Source organism: Apis cerana, linkage group LG6 (assembly GCF_029169275.1).
Source record: "Apis cerana isolate GH-2021 linkage group LG6, AcerK_1.0, whole genome shotgun sequence".
Taxonomy (NCBI): domain Eukaryota; kingdom Metazoa; phylum Arthropoda; class Insecta; order Hymenoptera; family Apidae; genus Apis; species Apis cerana.
In genome coordinates this window covers 15,178,442-15,204,979 of record NC_083857.1, presented here as the reverse complement: position 1 = coordinate 15,204,979, position 26,538 = coordinate 15,178,442, and the positions used below count along the sequence as shown (strand labels likewise).

General features: G+C 24.9%; 3 protein-coding genes across 9 annotated transcripts; 2 read left to right on the top strand and 1 right to left on the bottom strand.

The window, feature by feature from the left end:
* Window positions 1-315: 315 nt before the first annotated feature.
* On the top strand, window positions 316-23,871 carry LOC107999633 (centrosomal protein of 135 kDa). 5 transcript variants are annotated; one of them, XM_062076675.1, is made up of 21 exons: window positions 316-887; window positions 1,162-1,462; window positions 1,692-1,861; window positions 2,117-2,297; window positions 2,368-2,534; window positions 2,650-2,845; window positions 2,946-3,131; window positions 3,217-3,335; window positions 3,392-3,493; window positions 3,603-3,836; window positions 3,987-4,082; window positions 4,347-4,576; window positions 4,714-4,924; window positions 4,992-5,107; window positions 19,944-20,223; window positions 20,307-20,504; window positions 20,590-20,766; window positions 20,912-21,114; window positions 21,335-21,466; window positions 21,570-21,656; window positions 22,652-23,871. In XM_062076675.1, the coding sequence occupies exons 1-21, from the start codon at window positions 699-701 to the stop codon at window positions 22,704-22,706; spliced, it is 3,630 nt and encodes a 1,209-aa protein (XP_061932659.1). In that variant the 5' UTR covers window positions 316-698; the 3' UTR covers window positions 22,707-23,871. The 5 variants fall into 5 exon arrangements, with proteins under 5 accessions (XP_061932659.1, XP_028523410.1, XP_028523413.1 ...); XM_028667609.2 differs by having other exon boundaries at window positions 1,692-1,924; XM_028667612.2 differs by lacking the exon at window positions 3,392-3,493 and having other exon boundaries at window positions 340-887; window positions 1,692-1,924.
* LOC107999684 (uncharacterized) lies at window positions 5,107-18,730 on the bottom strand. 3 transcript variants are annotated; one of them, XM_062076681.1, is made up of 10 exons: window positions 18,575-18,730; window positions 17,425-17,592; window positions 16,753-17,351; window positions 16,079-16,689; window positions 14,524-16,010; window positions 13,692-13,984; window positions 7,703-7,874; window positions 7,336-7,529; window positions 6,383-6,714; window positions 5,107-6,275 (listed from the first exon to the last, which is right to left on the bottom strand). In XM_062076681.1, the coding sequence occupies exons 6-10, from the start codon at window positions 13,703-13,705 to the stop codon at window positions 5,572-5,574; spliced, it is 1,416 nt and encodes a 471-aa protein (XP_061932665.1). In that variant the 5' UTR covers window positions 13,706-13,984; window positions 14,524-16,010; window positions 16,079-16,689; window positions 16,753-17,351; window positions 17,425-17,592; window positions 18,575-18,730; the 3' UTR covers window positions 5,107-5,571. The 3 variants fall into 3 exon arrangements, with proteins under 3 accessions (XP_061932665.1, XP_061932664.1, XP_061932663.1); XM_062076680.1 differs by having other exon boundaries at window positions 14,524-16,689; window positions 17,676-18,710; XM_062076679.1 differs by having other exon boundaries at window positions 14,524-17,351.
* On the top strand, window positions 22,789-26,299 carry LOC133666313 (MATH and LRR domain-containing protein PFE0570w-like). Its single transcript, XM_062076677.1, has 2 exons — window positions 22,789-23,161; window positions 23,286-26,299. The coding sequence occupies exons 1-2, from the start codon at window positions 22,789-22,791 to the stop codon at window positions 25,292-25,294; spliced, it is 2,382 nt and encodes a 793-aa protein (XP_061932661.1). The 3' UTR covers window positions 25,295-26,299.
* The last annotated feature ends 239 nt before the right edge of the window (window positions 26,300-26,538 follow it).

Below are 26,538 nucleotides of genomic sequence, written 5' to 3'. Positions count from 1 at the left end.
TTTTTTCATCTTTATAATATTTTTATATATATTTCATCTTTTTTTTAAATTTGAAAATTAAATTTATATAATGTACATAATTTAATATAATTATTATATTTTTCTTAAAATTGGTTCTTAAAATATTTTATTCGTGTTTAATTTTTTTATTCATATTTATTATTTGAATTTTTAAAAATATATTATAAATGTTTTTTTTATTTAATTTTTTATTAAATTTTTTATCTAATTATCATAATTTTAATCAAATTTATCCATATATTTATAAATAAAGAATACATTTTGTAATGTTGGTAACATTTTTGAATAATTTGTATCTATATGACGCGTTTTTGTTCTATGAAAAGTGTAATAATGGGTAATATTGTTTGTACAATTGATAGAAAATAATACAAGTGTTTAAAAAAAAAATTATATTAATTTTAACGATAAAATTTTTCTAATGAATTTATTAAGTTGATAATAGCGCATATTGTGCTGTTTTAATGTCTTGGTTATATAAAAGAATGAATTACTAATATATGATAAAAAATATATAATATATATAATAAAACGCTTATAATTTTATTTTAAAAATTATAAATAATTATATTTTAAAATGTGAATTTATAATTATTTTTAAAAAATGATAGAATAAGGTCTAAAATTTTTATTTGTTTTATATTATTTTGAAATAATAAAATAAATTGCTTATAAAAATGAGTACAGAAGATGAATATAATATAGCCACAAGATATAGAACTGTTCGTAAACATTTAGATAGTTTAGGCTATAAACAAGCACTTACATTTGATGCACTTCCATTAATTGAAAAATTGTTGGCTGATTTGATACAAACAACAGAAAGCTTGAAACATTTTAAAAATATTGCTCAAGAAAATATTGAGGTCTGTATTTATTTATTTTTTTTTGTTAACTTTAATATAGATTTTATATAATTAATAAAAAAATTGTTATTTATAATTATGAAACCATGATCTTTTAAGACACCCTTTGTATAAAACAATGAATATAATATTATAATATATTGATATAATAAAAAAGTATTTAAATATAATAGATATTTTAGCATAATTTTAGTATAAAAATTAATTATATAATATAATTTAATATTGAATATTGAATATTTATATAATATTTTTATTATATATTATAATATAGGCACATATTCAATTACAATCAACAATTGATCCTTATAAATGTGATAATGTAAGGCTAGTGCAAGAATGTAACCAGCTTCATTCAGATTTGATAAAAGAAAAAGAAAGTCATCAAAAGCAAATTAAAGATCTTAAGAAAGAAATATATAAATTAGAGCGTGAATGTAATGATCTTCAACTATCATCTTCTCGTAATTTACATAGAATTAAGGAATTAGAAACTGAATCTGCTAAGAAGTCAAAAAGAATTTTGGAACTCCAAGGAAAATGTTTAAAACCAACTATTAGCAATGTTGGATTAGGTAATTTTTATTATATTAATTTATATATTATTATAATTTTTATTTAGTATTATTCTTTTATAATATTTTTGTAATTTAAAATATTAAATATCTTATATGTAATTAATAATTGATATAATATGCTGGTTTTATTATAATAATTGCTTTAAATATTTAAAATTCAAAATTTTAAAACATATTTTTAAAAATTTTTATAAATTTTTAAAAATTTTATCTTTTATTATTATAGCTTCTAAGAAACGTTCTGTTTTCCCACTTCGAAGACCAGTTATAGAAAGTGAACCATTACCAAAAACAGGAATTAAATTTACACCATTACCAAATTTAAGCATTGTGGAACCAAAAATTATTGATTTGTTAAATATGGCAGATCATAAGATGAATTGTTTGAGTCATGAGGTAACAAATTTAAAAGGAGAACTCTCTTTACAAAATGATAATGTACAAATATTAAAAAGTCAGGTATATTATTGTTAATTATATTTGCATGAGCTTACATTGCATAAATTGCATGAAACATATAAATTTAAAAGTAGTTAATATTTCCATTATTATTAATTATAAATAATATTACATGACAATATATAAATATTGAATTTTGAATATTTATTTAAAATTTACAAATATAAATATATTACAAAAACATATTTATAGTTGACTACTAAAGAAAAAGAAATTTTACGATTGAAGAAAATGTTAGAAGGAGGTAGACCATATTTAGCTGTTTCTAAAGATTATAAAAAAACAGAAAATAATTATGTAATATCTGATAATGTAAATGATGAATTAAAAATACTTCAACAAGAAAAATTGGAATTAGAGCAACAATTAAAAGGTATAAAATTATATTCTTTTTAATGTAAAATTAAACAATTTTTTATATTATTTATGTTATGTTCATATAGAAGCTTTAAATAAACAACATGATGCTATGTCTCAAGCACTTAAACTTGCTGATCGAAATGAGGAATTGGAAAAGGAATTAAAAGACATTGATTATATCGCATTAGCAGTAGAAGCTGATTGTAACTCAACAGTTAAAGAAAATAATAAAAGAGTTTCTAAATTGCAGGTAAATAAATTTTTGTAATTTTTTTCAAGAATTAAATTTTATATCTATTTTTATATTTTTAATTAATTTTTATTTAATTTTATATATATTATTATTAAAATTTAAATTTATATAGGAAAAATTAGAGAATGTAACGACAAGAGTACATGTATTAGAAGATGAATTAACTACTGAACATAGAGAAGTACAAGAATTAAGAACAAATCTGGAAACATGTAGATTAGAGAAACTTAATATTCAACGTACTTTGGAATGTACTTTAGATGAAAAAAAGCAGATGACTGATAGAATAAATGAATTAACTGTAATTGGTATATAGAATTTTCTTTTTTCATTTTTATATAAATAGTATTAAAAAGTATAATTATATAATTTTATAGTTATAATAAATATTTTTTTATGATATTGTAGAAAAAAATTTAAATGATGAGATCGAAAGATTGGCTAAGGAAAATGAAAAACAAAAACAAGATATTATTCAATTACAATATAGTAATAAGTTATTAAAAGAGCAAATGAATGCAAAAGATATATTATTAGATAACAATGGAACAAATGAAACTAAAGAAAAAGGAAGAAAAAATAATTATAATAAAGGTAAAATTATAAAATATAAAATGTAATATATTTATATATAATATATTATAAAATATATTTATTTATATTTTTTTAAAATTATTAGAACAAAATAGTATAGATTTTCAAGAAATACATAAAGAAACAAAGATTTTTCAAGATGTAAATCATACTGGACATAACAATATATTGAAACAATTAGATGGAAAAGATATTGAAACAAATGTATGTATATTATTTTGTAATTGAATAAATATACTATTTTGAATTTATTTTATCAGTTGCAACAGGCGATTGAACAATTAAGAAACGAAAGAGATTTTTATAAAAACGAATACAAGAATATTAAGGATAATTACAATAAAACAATTGAAATAGATCACGTAAAATATAATTTCTTTTTTTACATAGTTATTTATACAGTTTTCTTTTATTTAATATTGATAGATGAGCCATAAAAATTTTTTATTTCATTTTTGCTTTTAAAAATAGGTTGATTTCTGTTCACGAATTCGAGAATTGAAATGTCATTTAAATGAAAAAGAAAATGCATTGGATAAATTACAACAAGAGAAAAGAGAATTATGTCGTGAAAAAACTAATTTAGAAACACATTTACATACTTATAAAAATGAACATAAAACACCACATCGACTTTGCAATGTTTGCAAACGTGGTATTGTGTGTAATTGTTCTCCTCTAGTTATAAAAGATAGCAAGATAAAGGTAAGAATAATTATATAATAATTTTTTGTAAATATTATTTATATTATTTTATAATTAAAAAATATTTTTGCATTTAAAATAAGAATTAAACTATTTCATAATAGAACATATTTAATATCTAATTATAATTATAAAAGTTATATTTTTTAGGATATTATTGAACGTCTGGAACATGAACGAGATATTGCACGAGCTGATATCGATCGTTTAATTGAAGAACGTAATGCATTACGTGAAAGATTAAAGGTAAGTATTTTTATTTTTAATGTTTCCATATATATTATTATTTTTATAAATCACCAAAAATGTTGAAGTAAATTTTCTAAAATATTAATAATTAATATTAATAATTAATATAACAATTATTAATTATTAATAAATTAGTAACAATGAACTTGATAGTTTTAAAGTGAAGTCAAAAATGAATTTTAAATAGATAAGAGAATTTTATTATAGATAAATTTTTAATGTTGTAAATATTTATGTATTGAAAATTATATTGATAATTAGATAGCAACAGAAGCACATACATCTGAACAGCGTCATTTAAGAGAAAATTTGACTGATGTTGAAACTCGACTGAAACAAATAGAAAAGGAACGACAAGAACTTTTACTTACGCAAGGAACACGAAGAGCAACTATAAAAGGACTTGAAGATCAATTACAAGATCTACGAGAAGAATTACGACGAACCAAACAAGAATTAGGAACACAAAGAACACAATATTTTCAACTTCGGTATTATTTATTTTTTTGATTAAAAATTTTATGAAATGTAATAGAAATTTTAATATTAAGCATATTTTATAATGTAGTAACTTATTTAAATTAATTTAAGTGAGTAATATATATATATATATATATAAATTTATTAGCGCTTTACAAGATCAAACGGATCAAACATTGGGAGATGCTCAGAATCAATTAACGCAATCGGAATCCGAATTAAATAAAGTATTGGATCGTAATAAAACAATAGAGCGACAAAAATTACAACTTGAAAATCAAATAAAAGATTTAGAAAAAGAAATTAATAATCTTAAAGTGAATATGACACATTTAGATCATGAAAAAGATCAATTATTGGTAAGTAATATAATTATATCATAAAATATTTAATGATAAATTTATATTAACGAATAATTTTTATTAGATGGTATTGGATGAAAAGACAGAAAAAATAGCTGCTTTAGAAAAAGAAATAGTATTAAAAGGACAACAAATAATAGGAAACGAACAACAGATTCGCGATCTACAACACAAAAATGAGTGAGTATATTTATATATTTATAAAATTTGATATATTTTTGAAAATCATTTTATCATTAATCATAATATTTTGAAAGTTATACAATGTATATATTTACAAATATTAACAAAAAATGATATTTAAATATTATACTTGATCAAACATTTGAGATGATATTACATATAATAATTCTTATATTTTATAATTTTATAATATTTTTATATTTTATAATTTTATAATATTAATAACAGTATATTATATGATAGGATTTAAAATAAAATTAAAGTATAAAACAAAAATTTCATAGCACTAAAATATTAAATAAATAGGAATTCTTATGATATACACATGAGATTCTTGAGAATATTTTATAGACAATATTTATACAATAGTATTTACAAATAATAATTTAAGAAAATGCATTTTATCACTGACACTATCTTGTTGCTATTATTCATAATCTCTCATTTCAGTTCTTATTCATTTAAAAGTTTATTGATTTCGCTTTTTCATTAAGAAACTTTGCTAAACTTACGGTAGGTGGTTGACAACCACCCGAAGAAAGAAGACTATTACTTTCTAATTCAGAGATTTTAAAAGTATCTGTAATTCTCTTATATCCAGGTCTGCATTCACATCTAGCTTTTGATTCTAATTCTTCATTTTTCCATAAACTCTGTTTTGGCATTCTTTGTGCAACTAACCATTCTCCTGCGGTACAAGGCCCTTGTGTATATAATTTATAACAAGTTTTATTTATTTCTACCATTCCTGGTGTAGATTCGCAATTGTCATTAGTTTCTTCGAAACATTTTTCCAAATCTTTTTGTACATTTATACATCCACATACTCCATTATAACTGATTCCATCAATAGATGGTCGTACATTATAATCGTACAAAACAATTTGTCCTCTCGGACATGGTCCTCTTGTTCCTATTTTGTAACATGTTTTTTCTTGTGGAAAATATAATCGTCCTCGTGTGCAAGGTACAGGAATACAAGTTGTCGAATTTATTAACATGTAACCATTTTCACATGGTCCTTTTGTATAAAGTCTATAGCAGAATCCATTTTTATAAAGAACATGACCTGGTTTGCATACACATTTAGCACGAATTTCTTCTCCATTGATTATTGTATTTATTACAATAAAGTGGTGACCTTGTAAACATGGACCAATATCACCTATTAAGAAATAAATAATTTTTGTCAATAACATAAAGTAATAATAAATATTACAAAATTAAAAGAAATATTTTTTATTATTTAAAAGTATTTTCGAATTATTTTACCTAATTGATAACACATTCCAGTTGATTCATGGTAGTGAGGTAATTTAGAATGACAGCCACATACACCACCCGGTAAAAATAATTCTCCTGGTTCTGTACATGGTCCTTTAGTGTAATGTTCATGACAACCGCCGCCATTACCTGTCCAATGATATCGTCCAAGTTCTCCATTTGTAGAACAAGAACATAATGTTAATCCATCTTCGTCTACGGTGAGAAGTTCCCCTTTTGAACATGGTCCTTTGCTAAATTTGGGATAACATTTATTGTCCCTAGGCCAATAGACTTCTCCTTTTTCTTTGCATGGTTCTGGATCATGACATACACCCCACCTTATTCAGAATTAAAATAATATTTTTAGATAATTCTATTATTTCTTTATTAATTATTTTTTTAATTATTAAAAATATTGATTTAAAAATTGATTCAAAGAACATTTTATTTAAAATTTTTATTTATAAAGATTTTAACATCAATTATGCAATATTTTTAAAAAAGCATATGTTTTTATTGCAGAATTAAATCTATAATGAATATAATAAAAATATGAGGTTCTATTTAAAAAACATAGTATTATAAAAAATTAAAATTTAATATATTGTATCTTTTCAAATTATACAATTATACAATTATACTTTTTCTTTTTTTCAAAGTTTTCAAAGTTTCAAAAGTTTTAGAAAATACACATTTTTAAATTAGTTATATTAGTTATGTTTATTTTTTGAAAGTTAGGGTTACAAATACATTTGATAATAAAATTTTCGAAAGTTGCTTTCAAGAATATTAAATTAAAAGTGAAAAAAAAAGTTAAGAGTGATTGATCAATAGTAATTTTTATTGTTCCATAATAATGAAAGTCTGTCGGACAATTACTCTCAGTACAATGTTCACTTTCAAGAAATACTTTTGAGAATAACTTGAGAATTTTTACTTTCAAATGTATCTTGTAATACCTAGATCTTCCAGATGTCTCTGGAACAGGTGCAAAGAACTGTCCTTTTGGACAAGATGCTCTTGTATATATCTTATGACATAGCGCATCTCTAGGAGATTGTGCAGTTCCTGGAGGACATCTACATTCAGCTATAGTCCCACCTCCACCTGCTGCTGGACTCAATTCCATTGTCTCTGGACATGGTGCCCCAATCTGTTAATCAAATTAATAATTAAACATAATAATTAACATAAACAATCAATAGTTTATTTTAAAAGAAGTAAGGGTAAAAAGAAAAAAAGAAGTATAAAAAAAAAATTGATTCTCTAATGTACATTCTATTAAAAATATTCCAATGACTCTGTAAAGAGAAATGCAGCACCTGCCTGGAATATTTTGTAACACTTTCCATCCGGCGGCCAAAATAACAATTGCCAACCACGTGGTTGAGCGGCACAAGGATTGCTTGACGGATCTGCCCATGGAGGAGGCATTATCGCAGATTTTACACGAACCATTAATGTGAACCAAATAATTAACAATAGATCTCGTAATGCACTAAAACATGTTTAATAAATTTATATTTAGTTAAAATTGAATGAAATGATTCATATAAAAATATGATAAAAAATATCATCAAAAAAAATGATAATATCAAAAAAAAAAAACAAATTTATATCATATTAATCATATAAAGTATTTAAAAGTATTTATAAAATATTAATATATAAAGTATTTAATGTAATTGATGTTAAGTTATACTTATAATTAACAAATTACATTTTCACAATAGAATTCTATAATTAGCCCATTCCATTATACTTCAATAATAGTCATATTCATTTTTATTAGATCACTATATTAATAATTTTTAATAATATATAATTTTTAATAGTATATTAAGTCAATCTTCAATTTTTTATTAAAATAATCTATCATATTAATGAAAAATATACGTATCATAACAATTTTTATTCAAAATTATTATCAATTTTTTTCTATTTATATATATATTATGTACATATATATATATTAACTCTATAAATTCTTGAAAAATTATATATTCATATTTATATAAGAATAAATATAAATAATGTTTATATTATATAGAAATTGAAAAATAAAACATATAAAATAGTTTAACAATAAATTAATAAGATCTAAATTTATAATATTTCAAGATAATTTAAAGTTTGTAACGTATGTTCATAATATGTATATAATGTGTCTCTCTAAAGAATCTATTGATAGATTAAATTATATAATAATACATATATTTACATTATTATTTTTAATCGATTAATATCAATGTAATAACAAATATTTGAAAATGTAATATCGTTAAAGATATAAAAAAATTATGTCACTAGTTTCTGGTTTCAGTTTGATCGAGTATCTGAAACCGAGAAATGATTGTGATAGAAAATATTGCCGCGTATTTGTGTCTACATATGTCAAGATCGAGGGTACCGGTAGAAAAGAGCAAAAGCACGACAGAAATAAAATGTCCATACTTTCACTGTTTCACTATGGCAATGGCATTGTCCCTGGTAGTAGGGCTTGAGATGACGACATGCATGTAGAATAAGAATACCATCTCGTACATGTGACGCACAAGTATTGCAAGTTAAAGCAAAAACACTTTCCTCTTTTTTCTCTTTCGACTTTATCCACTTGTAAATAGACCAAATTGTTTTGAATACTATTTTGAAAATAATGAAGTTGCTCCATTTAAATGTACGATAAATGAACTTATTTATTTTTTAATAATTTTCTATTATTGTCTAAATTTTTATGATTTATTTTAAATAATGTTTTATCAGCATTTTTTTAATATTAGTATATTTTTTAAACATTTCTTTAAAATTTCCTATTTTATATATAAATTATTTTCATTGATTTTTATATATTTTTTTAAGCTCTAAATTACTTTTGCATTTTTTATTTTTAAATATTAAAAAAATTCCAATATAACTTGATGAAATCGTCGAAGATTTTCATTTTCAAAGCCATTGTTTGATTACACATTTTCTTCCAAAATCAAGGAAACTATTAGGAAAGATGTATGAAACTTTGTTATAGATCCTAATAGTTGCTAGACAAGCTTTCTTCTATGACTTTCCATTGCAATAACAGAACGAGTTTAGTTGATCATTTAATCATTTACTATTTATTAATTATATATTTCTTCGTTTATTATTTCTGTTTTCTGAATTATGGATATTTGAAGTAGGTCTATAACATTTATGATTTAATAAAAAGCCATATAATCGTTATATCATAGTGATTATATTTAATAAAATTCATTATATTAGAATTATAGAAATGACGGGTCATAATTGTAATGTTAGAAATAAAAATTTTGAGAATTCTAACTTAATCATGTATTTTCACAATGGAATTTAAAAATAATACAAAAAATATATTTTATTCTTGATTTTCGTCCCACGTAAACCATTTATTAAAAACTTTGATATTTTTATGAAATACATTACAATTTCAAATCATCAAAATATAAATTAAATAAAAATTGGATTATTTCTCATTTATGTTCTAATTTGAACAAGTTCATTAAGGAGAATTAGTACGTGTACAGAATGTCGCGTTTCCTTTTTCCTGTATAATTATTACTTCTTATTGTTAAACTGGTATGACTACTCGCAAATAAAAAGTGAGAGCGTTAGAAATGGATTCTATAGAGCAAATTCTATTTACGCATACTTACATATATGTATTTTCTTCATATACAAATATGATATATATATATATATATATATATATGATAGATATGAAATATATTTATATTTTATAATTTTATATTTAGACCAGTCTTTTTTGAAACATAATTTTTTTTATAGCATAATAAATAGAAAATAATAGTAAAGAAGATAAATAAATCAAATAAGTAATCCTTTTTTTCTTTTCATGATTGCAGAAAAATTTATCGTAAAATAATTGTATTGAAATAATTGGTTCAGAAATTTTATCAAAAATCCTTTAGAGGTCGCGAGCTACAAAAATACCGCGCTAGATCAAATAAAATTCCCAATTATCGATAGAAATTCGCGCGTTCAAAGAAAAAAGTATATAAATAAAATTAATGAACAAAAAGAAACACGATTTAAGATTTTATCACTTTTCATGAAATAAGCATTCTGTAATGATCTCTCATAAATGAAAAGTAAGAATAATATTTATTAAACGTAACATTGATTCACGTGGTCATTCATAAAGAGTCAATATTTTTGATTAATTACTTGTCTCGAGAAATAGAGAAGTATTACGTCAGAACTTTCATTTTATTTTAGATAAATTTCTGTACTCATTTGTAATTATCAATCGAGGGAATTTAAACGTGATTACATAAAACTTATAATTTATAATTTATGTTTCAAATCACTTTCGCATTTCTTTCGTTTCTTATTATCTCTCGTAGATTTTTGACATGTGAATTCAATTGAATTTAATGATTTCAAATACAATAAAATTTATATCTTTTGTCGAGAAATAATAAGACGCAGATATTTTCAAATTTTTCGAAATATGTAGTTGAACTAATTAATATATTCAAATATTATAACAGTTGAACATCAGAAAATGTGTAACTATAGCAACACAGTTTACAATAATGACGGCGATATTTTGTATAAAATTATTGTGGGTGTTCGGCTCATCCCTTCCATTCTACCTAATTTGATATTATCTAAAAGTGGTGATAGATATGTTAGGAAATTATTGGTAACATTTATTACGAGAAGAAACAATTACAATGACTTCCTTAAAAGGTTACCCCAGTTATTTGGATCGCAACGATGACAGATTTTATAGGTATGATTCTTCTGTCACTTGTTTCTTCATTAACATATATTATTATTATTGATCAATAATTATGAAATTATTCTCTCACTTAAACTCAAAGTTACAATTCCGCTTCTAATCATTCCGTGGAAATAATCGTGTCGATTTTTTTCAAATTTTTTTTTCATCTTAACCGGAAATTGTTGAAATATTACAAAAGAGAAATTCTTTAGCTCGAAGAAGATTCGAAAAAATTGTTTTCTCAATTTTTTATATTACATGTCGAAATTTTCAAACAAAAATTTTCAAAAAAAATTAAATTTTACAGGAAAATATCACGGAAAGTTTATTTTATTAGTATCTATTTTGATCATCATTAGCACCAATTTACATTTCTAACTATTATTTCATAATGTTATGTCTTGTCATCTCTCATTGGTTCATTTTTCGATGCACTCTTTCATACACTTTTTCCCGTTATAGTCCACCTTTCAGTTTTTTATCCTTGTTTACATAATAATGACGCATGATAAAAATCATCGCCGGTACGACGAGTCGCATTTCGGAATATATCTATTCTTTTCGATTGGATTTTCTAGGATAGTGATAGATAGGATGTGAGATGTGTGTATGTGTATCTTCAAAAAAGAATCGGCATAATTGTTTAACTTTGGACTTTCATTGCCAACTGACTTTCTCCTTATTCGCGCAGTTGAAATGTAACGATTAGCTACAGTTCATCTGGACGAAATAATTTTTAACATTGTTGAAAAGATAATTTTAACCTAAGAGCGATGAAATCTTCATTTTGAGAAAATTATTATTGCTCAATTTGAACTTGAATGAAGAGAAATTGTGAAATTAAAATATATTTTTATTGTTTCGAGTGTATAGAAATATTATGTTAAAGAAAGTAATATAATTTTGACAAGTTATCGAAGCAGGATAATTTTGGCTCGAAATGTTTTGCAATTAAAAGTTATTTAAAAAAAATAAGTTAAACATATTAAAAAAAATATCTTCGTTAATATTGAATAATATTTTATTTTCATCGAAAAGTAAATTTGAAAAATTTGCCTCGTGTTCAATATTTAATTCGTTTAATGTCTAGAAACGCGATTTCTTAACCTTAATTATCTTAATATCGTGTCTACAAGGCATAAAAAAATATATTTCTCCATTTTTTAAATTCTAATAACTATTAGACATGTATACGTTGAAAGAAATCTTAATTTAATGATTATGAATATTTAAAAAAAAAAAATGTGTTAATATGTGACGATCTATTTCTGTGTTGCATCTTTATCTATGTGTTATATTTTAATTAACAATCATTAATATGTTCGTATGCTTTCGTGAATATGCAATAACACATTTGCAATTCAGTTTCAATTTTTCAATTTTCTCTTAAATTTAATAAAAGAAATTAATTTTTATTCAAACTTTCTTATCATTCTTTTTGTAAGGATCAAAACTCAATTTTAATTATTATTTTCATTCATCAATAAAAAATATATCTATATATATAATTATATTGATTATAAAGCTAAATCAATTCTACTTAATGAATTCCATTATTAACTTGCTCCTTTCGTTGTTTTCTAAATTAGCTATCTAAGAGGCATCTCGTTGTGCCCTACTTAAATCGTTCTGGTAGTAAGATTATGTAATAAGACGCAACCATTGAAATTAAATTGATCTTTAATCTCGTCAATGGATCGCTTTGCAAAGATCAAGCCGTGACATTTGTGTGTAGAATTGAATTGACCTTTCGAGGACCATTATCGTTATGCAACTTTCATTGTAAACAGTTCTTTATTTATTAAAAAAAGAAAAAGTAACGAGCGAATTTTCTGAGCAAAATCTTTATGGAATCGAAACATTGGATAAATTATTTTTGAGAAAATAATTTTATATATATCGTTGTTCGCAATTGATATCTTGTCAAATGATATTAATAATAAATATATATTTTTAAGAAAATTTGCTTAGGGAAGTATTTTTGTAAATGCAAAATAATTTATAGAAATCGAAATTCGACGATACATTCTTCCGAGAAAGTAACAAGCATTGCCTTTCATAAAGTTACAGGAAGGAATAATTACATTTCTTAACACAAACCAGTATCTCTTTGCAGTACACTCGTTTTTTAATTGTATCGTTACATTTTCTTGGCGATATTATCGCTTGCTTGCCCATTCGTATTATTCTAATACGAATATGCTGTAGAATTCTTATATATCGAGTCTCGTAAATTTCATTCACAATTTTCAATTTTTACATTATTTCATTTTCCTTATTTGATTTACATGTTTCATATTATTATATGTACACATACATGTCACTTATATTTATTTAATTATTACATCTATAAATTGTTTATCCACATATGCACGCTATATGAAAAATTAAAATAGTAAAATTTAAACTTTGTAAGTAAATTATATAATTCATAACATTATTTTTTGAAAAAATCTAGTAAGATTGATGGAAGAATAATTTTCACTCTTGCTCTTTATATTTTATTTATTTTTTTTTTTTTCTTAACAATGCGAAAAATGAAATGTGATGACTTACGATGAATTTTTCATGATGAAGGCGGGTGAAAAAAAGAACTTTCCATTAATCACATCACAGATATTCACTAAAATTCACCGTGTTCTTTTATAACGGCCGTTTGACATCCTGCAATCGAGGCATGCGCGGAACGAAAAACGATGGTATTGGCTCGAGCACCGCGCGAAGACTGAGACATCGGCTTCGAATCGCTTCAAAAGCGGCTTCGTACTGTTACCTAACTTCCCCGAGACAAGAGCAAAATCTCTTAGATCGTCTTGCTTTTTTTAGTCCTTTCTATTCACGATGATTATCTACAAAAAAAAAAGGAAAAAAGGATGCAGAGAATATTGATAAGAGAATAAGAGAATAAGAGAATAAGGATGCTTATATTTTTATCTGTTATTTTTCATTATTATTTAATATTCGTGTGTATCATTTTTTTTTTAATTCTTCAATATCTGTTATTTGCTATTATTTATTCATTGCTCGTTGTCTACTTGTTGCTAATTTATTTATTACTTTGTTATTTACTATTCACTACTGTCAACTCTCTATTAATTTCTTATTATTTATTACTACTATGTTACTACCATCTGTACATTACTGCGTTATTGAGTTTTTGTTTTATTCATTATTCCGCTTAGTCTCTAGTTACAACTCTCCATTTGTTATTTCCATCTTAAAGATATTTATATCTACATTTTCCTTTAACCTTTCTAAGGATTGAATTTCAGTCTGCTTACCAAATGCAACCTGTTTCTCCAGATAATATTGGCAATGAGAGATTTACCAAACAAATTTTTAGCCTATCTGCAATCCCATAAATGCCTTCTCAATTGCACATACTCACCATCTCCGCGTTTCTATCCGTTGGAATTCCCCATCCGGTTCGATAGGGAGAATCAGATCCGCAATAGTTCCGTGATTCGAGTAGGCAATAAACTCTTGTGCGTGGGCTTTCGTAACGTTCGACGTACAATGGGAATGAAATCATGCTCGAATATTTCCCAATCCGTGTAGGATTTATTATTATCTTTGACAATTTCCATTTTTTAAAATCTTTAAGCGAGTAGCCCTTGATAATAGTCCCAAGTCTCGTCTAATGTGTAAAGTTTAAATAAGAAAGAATTCTAAGAGGAAAAAGGCAGTAACTGTGGATGAGCGTGAAACAATGTGAAAAAAAATGTAAACATTTCCAACTGCAATATTTTCGTGCTATCGGATTTCAAACTTTCTTTGTCGTTTGACCTTTGAAAGGTCGTATCCATTGCTGTAAGATTGCGCTTTCATCGAATTGTGTTACTTAATTCGAAAAGAATGAAAGTCAGCATCAGGATCGGTTTACAGTGAGTACTAAACTTGTTGATGCCTGTTCGAGATCCTCGTATGCGGATGTCCGTAAACTGGTATCTTTGTAGGAAACTGAAATCTTTCAAGATCTTTAACTTTGTTAGAAGAAAGGGATAAATCGTCTCGGCGTTTGAAATATATATATATATATTTTTTTTCTAGTGATTTATTAAGGATTAAGAATTTATTAAAGGATGAATTTCGTTAAGTAAATTTTATTTATTAAATTTAAATAAATGTTAAATGATATAGCTTATAATTAATAATTCGCCATTTAAAAATTTTCCTGGTAAAAATTTTAACCAAAATAATAGATTATTTTTACCGATTATTGTAAGTAAAAGTAATTTCTAAAAAAGATCTGACTTATATAATGATACTTAAATTCTTGTCTTCTTCCTTTAATTCAGCGAACTTACGAGTAATTTTTATTTCTATCTCTTTCGTTTCGGTAGTTTATATGGTATTTTATAAAATAGCGGAAATAATTTAATATCTGTTTTTAGAAAATTAATGAGTTGTAAATGGCCAGGAAATATTATAAAGATGTGATATTTCTTTCTTGTTACTTTCTTATAATGTTCCCTAATGTGCTATAGTTTGGAAAGTTAAAAATTTTGTATAAATTTTACATAATATTTTATATATATATATATATATAATTCTCAAACAAGAAAATAATGGAACTAAATAATGATTAAAAATGTTCAATATATAATGTTGACAATATACGAGTATTATCATATTTTTAAATCTAAATTTCATGTCAAAAACTTTCATCCACTTGCCCATCTTAGAATCTCTGTATCAAATTTCATCTTCTCCAAACCAGCTTATTACACAACTTTGAGCTACGTAACTAACGTAACAGGTTACCAAACTATAAATTCTGTCTTAAGAATCAATTGGGCGAAACCTTTAATTTCTCTGACTCAGCTTAATTTTGACCCCACCATCTAATACTTACAATTCTCTCTTTCATCTGTCCTGAATAGAACAAGGAATTTGCAAGAAATTTACATTTAAGCAAAAATCTTATTTTTACTTTTACTTACATTTGAAGAATTATTAATATTTTGTTAAATTATTATATTTTATTGAACTAATGCAACCATTTGTTGGTCAACCATTCATTTTCATTTAGAAAATAATATAAATATTGAATACCCTAGAAAGTTAATGTAATAATTTCTAAAAAGCACAATCCTTTATTGCGGCGTAAACAACTTGTCCGTGCCTGTCTGTTTTCAAAGACTCGATAAATTCTATCTAAAAGAAATATCCGTCTTTTTCTATATATCGCGGTTTTTTTTAGAATAAAAAAGATTTAGATAAAGATTTCAACAGTTCTCGTGTACACTGCATCTTGTTGAGAGTGCTTCTCACGTTCTAACGTTCCCTGCATTTCGAGGAACCGTGCAATGCCCTTTAACGGTAAAGGTGAACGGCATCTTTAAAAGGGCGTTCGTTTTGACACGAAGCACCGGTAGATAGAGAATTCTGGTCGAGATACCCGATCAGTACAGATACCATCTCCAGAGCGATGCACTCTGCCGTGTAAACAATTTCGTGTACCCCTCTCTCTCTCTCTCTCTCTCTCTCTCTCTCTCTCTCTCTCTCTCTCTCTCTCTCTCTCTCATCAAATAATTATTCCACGAAGCAACATCTAGAAAATTTCAATATTTAATACATATTCGAATAATTGAAGTTAAAAAATTGAAATAATCACCTGATAAATAAAATTACGTTAAATAGATATTGAAATAGTTTGAGAATTATTTGAAAAGAATTTAAAATTATCGAGATTCATAGCTCAGAATCTTGGAACTGTTTTATAACATAAAACAGCGAAATTCATGCGAATAGGATTCTTTATCGCGGCTTCGATTTCTTCAGGGACATTCTTCAAGATGAACGAAAATGAAAGTATGTCTTACTCAATAACGACTTGTTAACGGGACGAAACGCACGTATGATGACCTTCGTCGTTTATATCGAAGCCTTGAATTTCGTTTCGAACGATTGGATTCCTTCTTTCATTCCTTTTTTCCTGCTTGAATTCTTTTTTTTTTTTTTTTCTCCCCCTAATTACTTCCTAGTCATATCGTTATATAAAATATAGAAATTAAAAGAAAAAAGTATAGTTTAAATTTTATTGTTTCGTAGAAAGCGCAAGTTATTTGCCACGTTTATTAAATTTACTTATGCGATGCTTAATATTTCGTGTCTAATTGTATTTAATTGAGCGTATTCATAATTGTGCGTAAATCTGTTTGTGTCGTAATCTTTTTATTTCTTTGACATTGTTATGCACGCATTGAACGTAATCTGTAAATTGAAGGTTTTCTATGTTGATTCTCTATTATGAAAGTACCTCGCTAGAAAATAAAGAAACTCTTACCGCAATTAAACGAGAAGGAAATGAGTATCGGTGAATTTCCGTGGTCGCATATGAGAATTTATATTTACACGAATGTTATAAATTGCTGCATTTTCTTTCTTATTTTTATACATTTATCTGCTTCTACAACCGGTAATGCTAATTCTTGATTATATCTTGCGGTTATATCTAAAATAAATGTAAGTTTTGTTATTAAAAAGTAAAAGTAAATAATAATAGAGAAGAATAAAAGTATGTGATTAATGTGATACCTTATTAAAAAAAAAAATTTTTATTTCTTTAACTCGATCGTATCATATTGAGGTTATATAACATCATTAAATATTTTCAAAATAATAATAATAACAACACTTTTCAATTTCGAAATTTTCAATTATTTCGGTATTATTAATTTTTATATAAATAATAATATAAATAATAATAATTATATCAAATGAATATATAATAATAAGTATTAAGGAAACGTTTTTTTAAACGTGAACTTGATTTCTAATGTTATATACTCTTCCTCTTTCTCTTAATATGTATAGAAAAGTTCACTTTCCTCCAGTTAGTATGAGAGTGAGATAGATAGATAAATTTTTCTATCTGTTTACAGTAGTTGCAAATATTTTCTATTTCCATTTACGCATTTCTAACATATAATATCTGATATCTTGAAAATATATGGAATATTATTGATATTTATTATTGTATTTTATTATCAAATTTATTTCTTTTATATTAAAATAGTAATCATTTTTGATTGTATAATACAAGTCAATATCAATAATTAAATGTATTTGGATTTGAAAGAAATTCTTCATCCATTGTACTACTTTGAATGCTGTACGCTATCAATTGACTTCATTACGTATTTACGTTACTTATACCTTATAATTAATTTTTTAATTCAATTTTAATCTTCTATCTTTTAAAATGTTAGATATATTATATTTAAAATTTAAACATATTTTTGTTATTTTAATTGATTATATTACCAAGATAAAAAGATATTTATAAATCATTTTTTCATCTTTTATAATATTCTAACCAATTTAAATATATTTATGGACATCTAACGTTTGCGTGATGAACTTCGGTCAACAATGCAAGTGTTTGAGAGATTATTATTTCCACTTTCATATAGGGGAAATATACGGGTACGAACCATTGAAGGAAGCTGTTGGCATCAGGGAAGGATGTCGAGATGAGAGAAAGTCCGTTCGTTGAACAAGTCGCTCTCTGTTTTTTTTCTCTTTGAATCCTGGCGACTATGCATCCGCATATTATTACTGGTTACGTAATGCGCAGACGCATAATCGAGAAACGAAGATAATCGATAATCGATTATCCAAATATGGATAGTGCAATATTTTCATATATTTAATTATATATCTCTTCTGAATTAAAACTGGATTTTCTCAAATATCAAGTATTTGAATTAATTATTATTCTCATTATTTTGATTGAAATCATAGCAAAAAAAAAAATATTTCAGATAAATGAATGATTTCAAAGGAAGAATATTCTGATGTTGTTTGTTTTTCATAGATGAAGAAATATCTATAAAATTGCATAATTTTTTTATTTTATAGTTTTTCCCCGCCATTAAAAAAATGATATACGAAGAAATAGAAATAAAATAGTTTTTATATTGTATAATATTTAAGAGTATTTCGGGACATACGTTAAATATCATTTAAAGCGACATCTGCGACACGTATTTACTGTACCGTATAATCGAAAGCCATTAAAGTTGCGATTTGTCAGTGATCAGAATGTTTTAATAACAAACACGTGCAACGTTGCATGTCGTGACTTAATGTCTGCTTTCTACGGCTCTTTTCTTACGTATTCACTTTTTTGTCCCTAATAAAATCGGTTTTGGGGTTACGTGATCCACAAACGAAACGAAATCTGGCCACGTAAATATTTCTCCAAGAAGGAATTAGGCAACAGGTACCTAATTCCTCAACACACTCGTGCTGCCCTTGTCCCCTTTTTAGAACGCTTGCGCCACGAGAGATGGGCGTATGATTCGCATAATTGAATAGATACGGATTAAGTATCGATATGGTTGATGTAATATTCGCTATGTGACAGGTTTGACCGAAAATGCTCCACTCTTATGTGACGTTTATGCTTATCTATACATCCATATTTGAATGCAAGCGATCACATTTTCTGTATTCGAAATGATTGCTCGAAACCTTGTTGAGAATTCCTCTTGGTGATGAACTGTTTCGAATTCGTGTTCCAATGTTATAGATCTTTCGTGACATGTTTAACAAACATGTTTGTATTTATGAGAGAAAATGAGGGAGATATATTAAAAGATATAGTATAACGTAGATAATAAAATGTTATAAAATAAAGATAGAAATCTTCGTTTAAGAAAAATATAAATCGAGATCGAATAAATTTCAATATATTTTATTATTCTTAATGTGTCAAAGGAAAATCAAAGTATGTTTTTTTCATATTTTTAATTCGTAATCAGTGTGTAATAAAAATTATTTATTTTACATTTGCTACAGGATGTGCGTGGATCAAACCGCGGATGCGAATCGGCAATTAAGGTCGATACAACTGGAGATGGAAAATCTTCAACGACAATTGCAAACGGTTTCATACGACCGAGACAATGCTATCCAGGAAAATCGACGAACTCAGGACGATTTAGCTGCGGCTACTAGTGAAGTAAGAAATCTGCAGCGCGAGTTAGAAACATCTCGTGGCGAGTCGTTTGATCTGAAGAGACAGCTTCAGACTTACGTTAGCGAGGTCCGCAGAGCTGAAGAACTTCTCAATAGAAAGGTGATTTTATCGAAATTATGAAAATATATGGTTATTGTAGTATCGCTTAAAAGTTCAACATTATTTTTTTTTTTATTTCACAGGAAAATGAAAGATCAGAAATGTTGAATCATTTTAGAAGTTTGAGTTTGGAGGCGACTGTTTTGGAAAATAATAATCATAGTTTAGAATCTGAAGCAGCTGAAGCGAGAGGAGCGCTTAAATCTGCCAGGGATAGATTATTGGATTTAGAACGACAATTGGCGGATAAGGATAGCTTAATAAGGGGCTATGAGACTCAGGTTAATGATATTTATTTTTGTAATATATAACGGAGAAGACATAAAAGTTAGTTGATATAAAAGAAAGTAATATGAACATTTTTAGATTAGTGAATTAACTCAGAATGTGGCAAGTTTGGAAACACAATTACGTCAGCAAGGAGAACAAAAGCATAGAGCAGAAGCTGATTTAACTGCTGTTAGAGATCTATGCATGAAATTGGATGAGCAAAAAGATACACTTATGGCACAGTTAGACGATAAAGATTCGCTTAAAACACAGGTAAACATTTATTTTTGTAATTAGAATAAAATTTAAAGAAGAGAAAACTTGATCTAATAAATGAATAATATTTATGATAATATTTGATAAAAAATAAAATGATAAAATGTAGAGAATAGTTTTTTATTTTGTGCTTGATTTTTAGTATGATATGCAAATTGCTAAATTAAAAGCGGAACAAGCTGTCATTCAAGATCAGATGACCAAAGATCGGGCGACAGTAGAACGTCTTGAGATGTTATTGGATCAAGCAAGACAGGAATCTATAACTGCGCAAACTAATAATCAGGAGCTTCAAAATGAGATGTCCAGATTAAGACAAAAAATGTCTGAACTTCAAACTAAATTGTAAGAAATTTAATTGTTAATTGTTTGTTAATTAAATATATTTAATTAAGAATAATAATATTGATGATAAATTTGATCATAATTTTTTTTCTATTTGAAAATTGTAACAAGAAACATCCTATTTATACATTTATTTCTTAATTTAAAATAATAAATTATAAACTATTGATAATTCATAGTAATATCGATAATTAATTAAAATTTTTTTTTAATGTTGTAGATCTTCAGAATCAACAAAACTTCGACAATATCAAACTCAAGCTGCAGAGTATTCTAAACAAATTAGTGAACTTCGTAGACAAGTTACGAATGAAAGATTTGATCGCGCAAGAAAAGAAGAAGAAAGTCGTAGGTATGTATGCACATTATTTACGATTCAGACTTTCAGATAAGTAAAATCTTAATTAATGGAAGCTGGAAATAGCAATATTATTTTCGATTATATTTTTTTTTAGACCTTGTGAAGAAACTCCTGATCCACCTGTCCAAGTTCCATGTCCAAAATCTTACTTTCCTAATGAAACAAATGAAACAAAATACAGGTAGAAAAATATTATAATTAAATAATAATAATTTTAACTGTAGAGGTGGATGTTTTCATTATTACTCAAAGAATTTTTTTTATTTATATTTTTTAATATAAATGAATATTTTGACAGCTTAATAATTTTATAGTCAATAAAAAAATATTTCTTATCTATACTAAAAAAAGTCATATAATTTTTGTAAATTTGGTAAATATATTTTTTGTAATTTATATACTTTAAATATTTTATTAACTTCTATTATTTATTACTTCTAATTTTTTTTTCTAAATATGTAATCAAAATATTAATATTTTAATATATCAAATAAATTGTTTTCCACCTCTGCATTAGTTTTTGAAATTCAAGTGATAAAAATAAAAAATTAAACTGCCAGGCAAGTAGACTGGCTGAAGAAACCTTACACCGCGATTCCCAAACAACCTCAAACAAATAGTGGTGCGCGATCGGTAATTGAGCGATATTCCTTTCCCTTGGATTGCAAGTGTTTGAAAAATGCCTTGCACGATCTATCGCCGAAAAAATCAGCATTTACATCTTATGTTTCAAATAATGAAGCAGACGTCTCAAAGCAGAATAATCCTAAGAACTTTAACAAACCTTTGTGATCGTATAACTATTTGCATATGTTCTATATTAGACTTATCATCTATTTTAATAGAATATTTCTTTGCATAGAAATAATAAATGGATTTTAATTCAATGGTTTTAAGCTACTTAAAATATTTAATATTCATGTTAATACATAATAATATTTTTATTCCTTAGGAATATTTAACTCATTGAAATTTTAATGAAATTTGAAAAATATACTATAATTTTAAAGAATATAATAATATAATTAATAATAAATAAATATAAAATATTATTAAATATATATATATATATATATTAAGTTTATTCTTGTAAATTTCATTAAAATTATCCATATTATGATTAAATTATGTTCATAAGATCTTTGCATCCAATTAAATTTTTTTTTTTATTTGCAGGTCTTTAAATTCGACACCAGACAGTTTTAACGTAGATTTAAATGTGGTTATATAAAATCATTTAACCTATCCTAATCAATAGATATTTGCAGAATGAAACAAGCAAAGAATACGATGGACTGGCTGAAAGAAGCAGAATGAAAATAATAAATCCCGTCACTATATCACACTCGGGATATTTAAACTTGCAAAACTACAGACGCAATAATCATGCAAAACATATTCACTGTGATGTTCCTTGCATAAATATAATTTTACGTTCAGATTGTAAAATGCATTCCAGTCTGTATAATTATCTACAAAAGGAAAATGCGCAACAAGAGATACAAAATGAGAGTGCACCACTTTTTCAAATCAACGAAAATTCAATGAAAGTTGATTTTAAACCATTAAATACGTCTCAGTTTAACTCGTTTAATGGAAAATATAATCATACTGCTTTTAATACAGAAAATTGTTTTAATGTGTCGCAGTTAGTAGGAATGCAATATGAAAAAAAATATAATCAAGGTAACTTTTAATAATATTTCATAAATTTGACAATAATAGTCCATTGTTTCATATGATATCAAATAGTAATAAGCTTTGGTCAAATTCAAAATAAATTTGTTTTCCAAAAATGAAACAATTTTAGGACAATCAGAAATATTAAATAAGGATAAAATAAAAACTTTAAATGCAGATAATGATATTGAATCTAGACTAAAGGTAAATGAATTTGTTAAATATCATGCAGAATTTTGTAAGGAATTGTCCACAAAAAGTTTTCCCATTATAAAATTGGAAGCTACAAAACAAATAAATGAAAATATTGAAGTTCCTAAAAAAAAAGATTCGTCATTGAATTTCGAGAAAACGATTACGAAAAATGAATCTGTAAAGTTCCTAAATGATTTAAAATTAACTACGGAAAATATAGAATTAAAACCTACAAATAACTTATCTAATTTCCAACTTACAAGATTGGAAAATCTACTAAAACCTGTAACTTATACATCGTCTAAAAAATTTTTATACACGAATTATTTTAGAGATCCTTATATTACTAGAAATTTAGAAGAAAATAATCAAATTCAAAATACTATTTGTACTAATGAAACAGAAAATATTTACAAAACAAATTGTAAAAAATACGAAACAGCTATAAATTATAAAAAGGATAAATTTTATGAAAGTACATTAGAAAATAAATTTACAAATTTGCCATTTCAAAAAGAAAAGATCTATGCTAATGTAAATTGTAACAAAATCAATTACTCTACATTAAATATAAAACAAAATGAAACTGACAACAAAACTTCGGATACAAAATTTATGAATCATACATTTTTGAAATCTACAAAAGATTTTGATCATAGTATATGTGAAAATAAATGTGTAAATACAATTGATAATACTTTAGATGTATTACAAAATATGCTAAAAGATGTTAAAAAATTCAAAAATAAAAATATGACAAAATTTAATGATCAAAGTTATCAATTTAAAGAAATACAATCTAAGAAAAAAGATAATTACTGGAATGAAAATTTAACTTTTAATTCGTCAGAAACGAGATTGGACTTTATGCAAATGTTACAAGATATTAAGAAACAGACGGAAACATTAGAAGAACAATTAGTTATTATGAACAAATGTAAAAGAGAAAAAAGAAAAATAAATGAAAAATTAATTTATACTTCAAAAAATTATAATTTTCAAGAAAAAAAAAATATAATTACACAATATCCTGAAAAAAAAAATATTTGTATACAAGATTCATATTCATATTGTGATTTAAAATGTCAATGTTCATTATTGAAACCAACAAATAATTTTTATTCACAATATGAAAAACAAAATATAATTCTATTACATGGAAAAAAAATTGCAATAGATAAAAATGATAAAAAAAAAAACATTAATTTGCTAGAATGTCGTGATGATTGCATAAAAAAAGTAAAGGACATCCAAATTCAATGTGTAAAATCACTATCTTTTCATATTCTTGATTCGAAGTTTAAACTCGCAACTTCACTTATATCTAAAAAAGATTGTACATCAAAAAACAAGAAAAGTCTTAATTATGTATCCACTTGTATCCAAACAGATAATTCACAAGCAATGCAAGTTGAAAAAATTCCATCAAATGAATTAAAAAGTTTAACAGAACAAAAAAATAAAACAATTGATTCAGTAAAAATAAATAAAAAGTCAGTATCTTTATGTTGTAATAAAAATGCTATTATATTATTAATTTTAAAAAAGATAAATAATAAATGTTTAAAGTGCAAATATAAAAAAAAAAAGTTTTTGCATTTTAAGCCGAAATGTAATATTAATTCGCATATTATGTACGATCAGAAAATGATTAAATATAGATTATCCAGAGTACAGATACCTATTGTGTTCAAATCAACATACATAAGATGTAAAAGTGAGGAAGATTTTCATCTTAATAAAAATAATTACGAACTCTGTACAAAATATTCAACAAACAATTGTAAAATATCTGATTTAGTAACTGTATGCACGCAATCATCTAATTTATGGATCACTACTGCCACCTCAATTTCTTCTACTTTAATTAATAACAATAATACTAATAATAATAATTTCAATAAAGAAAAAATTGAAAGAAAAGAAGGCTGCACAATAAGTTAATAATTGATACAAAACAAAATCAATAATATTTGTAATTATTTTTTTTAAATAAAAATATATAGAGGTGGTATTGTAAGATTTTAATTAATGTAATTTGACAAAAAAATGTGAATAATGAAGCAAGCAATAAAATATAATTATTTCCAGATATAATTTACGTTGTAATTTTATATGTATTTCTCTTATATTTTTGTATTTTTTAAAATTACTGTAAAATTGACAACATTTGTAAACTATAATTTTACGACAGATTTTTCGTAAATTTGTAAGAGATGTAAATTTTAAGGTAAAAGATATTAGCGCTATGATATAATAAAAATTATTAAGTAAATTTATCGAAAATTATTCCTTTTTTTTTAATGAATTTTTTCATAAGCTAAAATTTATTTAATTATTTGTTGAATTAATGTTTTTTTTTAGCATTTTGTTACATTCGAAAATGTTATATTTTATGAAGTAGAAAATATTATACTTTATAAAGTTCTTTATATTTGTTACCGAATTTAATCATATAGATGAAAACATGTAAATAAATTTTTACACAGTTTTATATAAACAAGTAAATAAATATCAAATTTTAAAGAGACGCAAACTTTTGGATCGCAAAATGTCAGAATAAAGTATAAAAATAACATACAAAGTAATTATTGTATTTAACTTATTCTTCAGAACATATGTATACGTGTAGATGATAATGTGGCAAAGCGATAGCAAAATTTTTCGGAAATTTAACCAAGAATATTGTTACTAAATTTTTTAATCAGGTACGCTGAGACTTGCTTGCTTCTATAAAAAGTATAGTGCAGTCTGAGAATAAACATTCAAATAATTCTTATATTTAATTTTAATAATTCTCTTTTAGTATTTAGTAATTTATTATATCATTCTTTTATTCCTTTACACATATTGTTATGATCTTGATGATCGTACGAAACGGTGAACATGTAAACTAGATAATTACAAATAATAAAAATAAAAAGCCTCTCATAAGATTTCTTTTCTAAACGTTTAGTTATTCAATTTGATTTATGTATATATTTATATATATATATATATAGTTATATGTATTTTATATATATATATATAATATGTATAATCTATATATAAAATACATAACAGAGGCTCGCACAATGTTTTACAATTCGCGATGTTTAAATTATCAGTTTTTTCCATCGTTACACAATCGGTGCCAGCCAGTTTTCTTCTCAGCGTCTGCTGTATGTCGATTCGATAATTACAAAAAT

Excerpts from the sequence above, each read along its gene's own strand:
- LOC107999633 (XM_028667609.2), top strand. The coding sequence starts at position 699 with ATGAGTACAGAAGATGAATATAATATAGCCACAAGATATAGAACTGTT. Across the intron at positions 3,837-3,986 it reads TAAAAGATAGCAAGATAAAG|GATATTATTGAACGTCTGGA; the intron begins GTAAGAATAATT and ends TATATTTTTTAG. Across the intron at positions 20,224-20,306 it reads AAGAACTTCTCAATAGAAAG|GAAAATGAAAGATCAGAAAT; the intron begins GTGATTTTATCG and ends TTTATTTCACAG.
- LOC133666313 (XM_062076677.1), top strand. The coding sequence starts at position 22,789 with ATGAAAATAATAAATCCCGTCACTATATCACACTCGGGATATTTAAAC. Across the intron at positions 23,162-23,285 it reads TGAAAAAAAATATAATCAAG|GACAATCAGAAATATTAAAT; the intron begins GTAACTTTTAAT and ends AAACAATTTTAG.
- LOC107999684 (XM_062076679.1), bottom strand. Across the intron at positions 7,530-7,702 it reads AGTGTTACAAAATATTCCAG|ATTGGGGCACCATGTCCAGA; the intron begins GCAGGTGCTGCA and ends TTTGATTAACAG. Across the intron at positions 6,276-6,382 it reads TGGAATGTGTTATCAATTAG|GTGATATTGGTCCATGTTTA; the intron begins GTAAAATAATTC and ends ATTTCTTAATAG.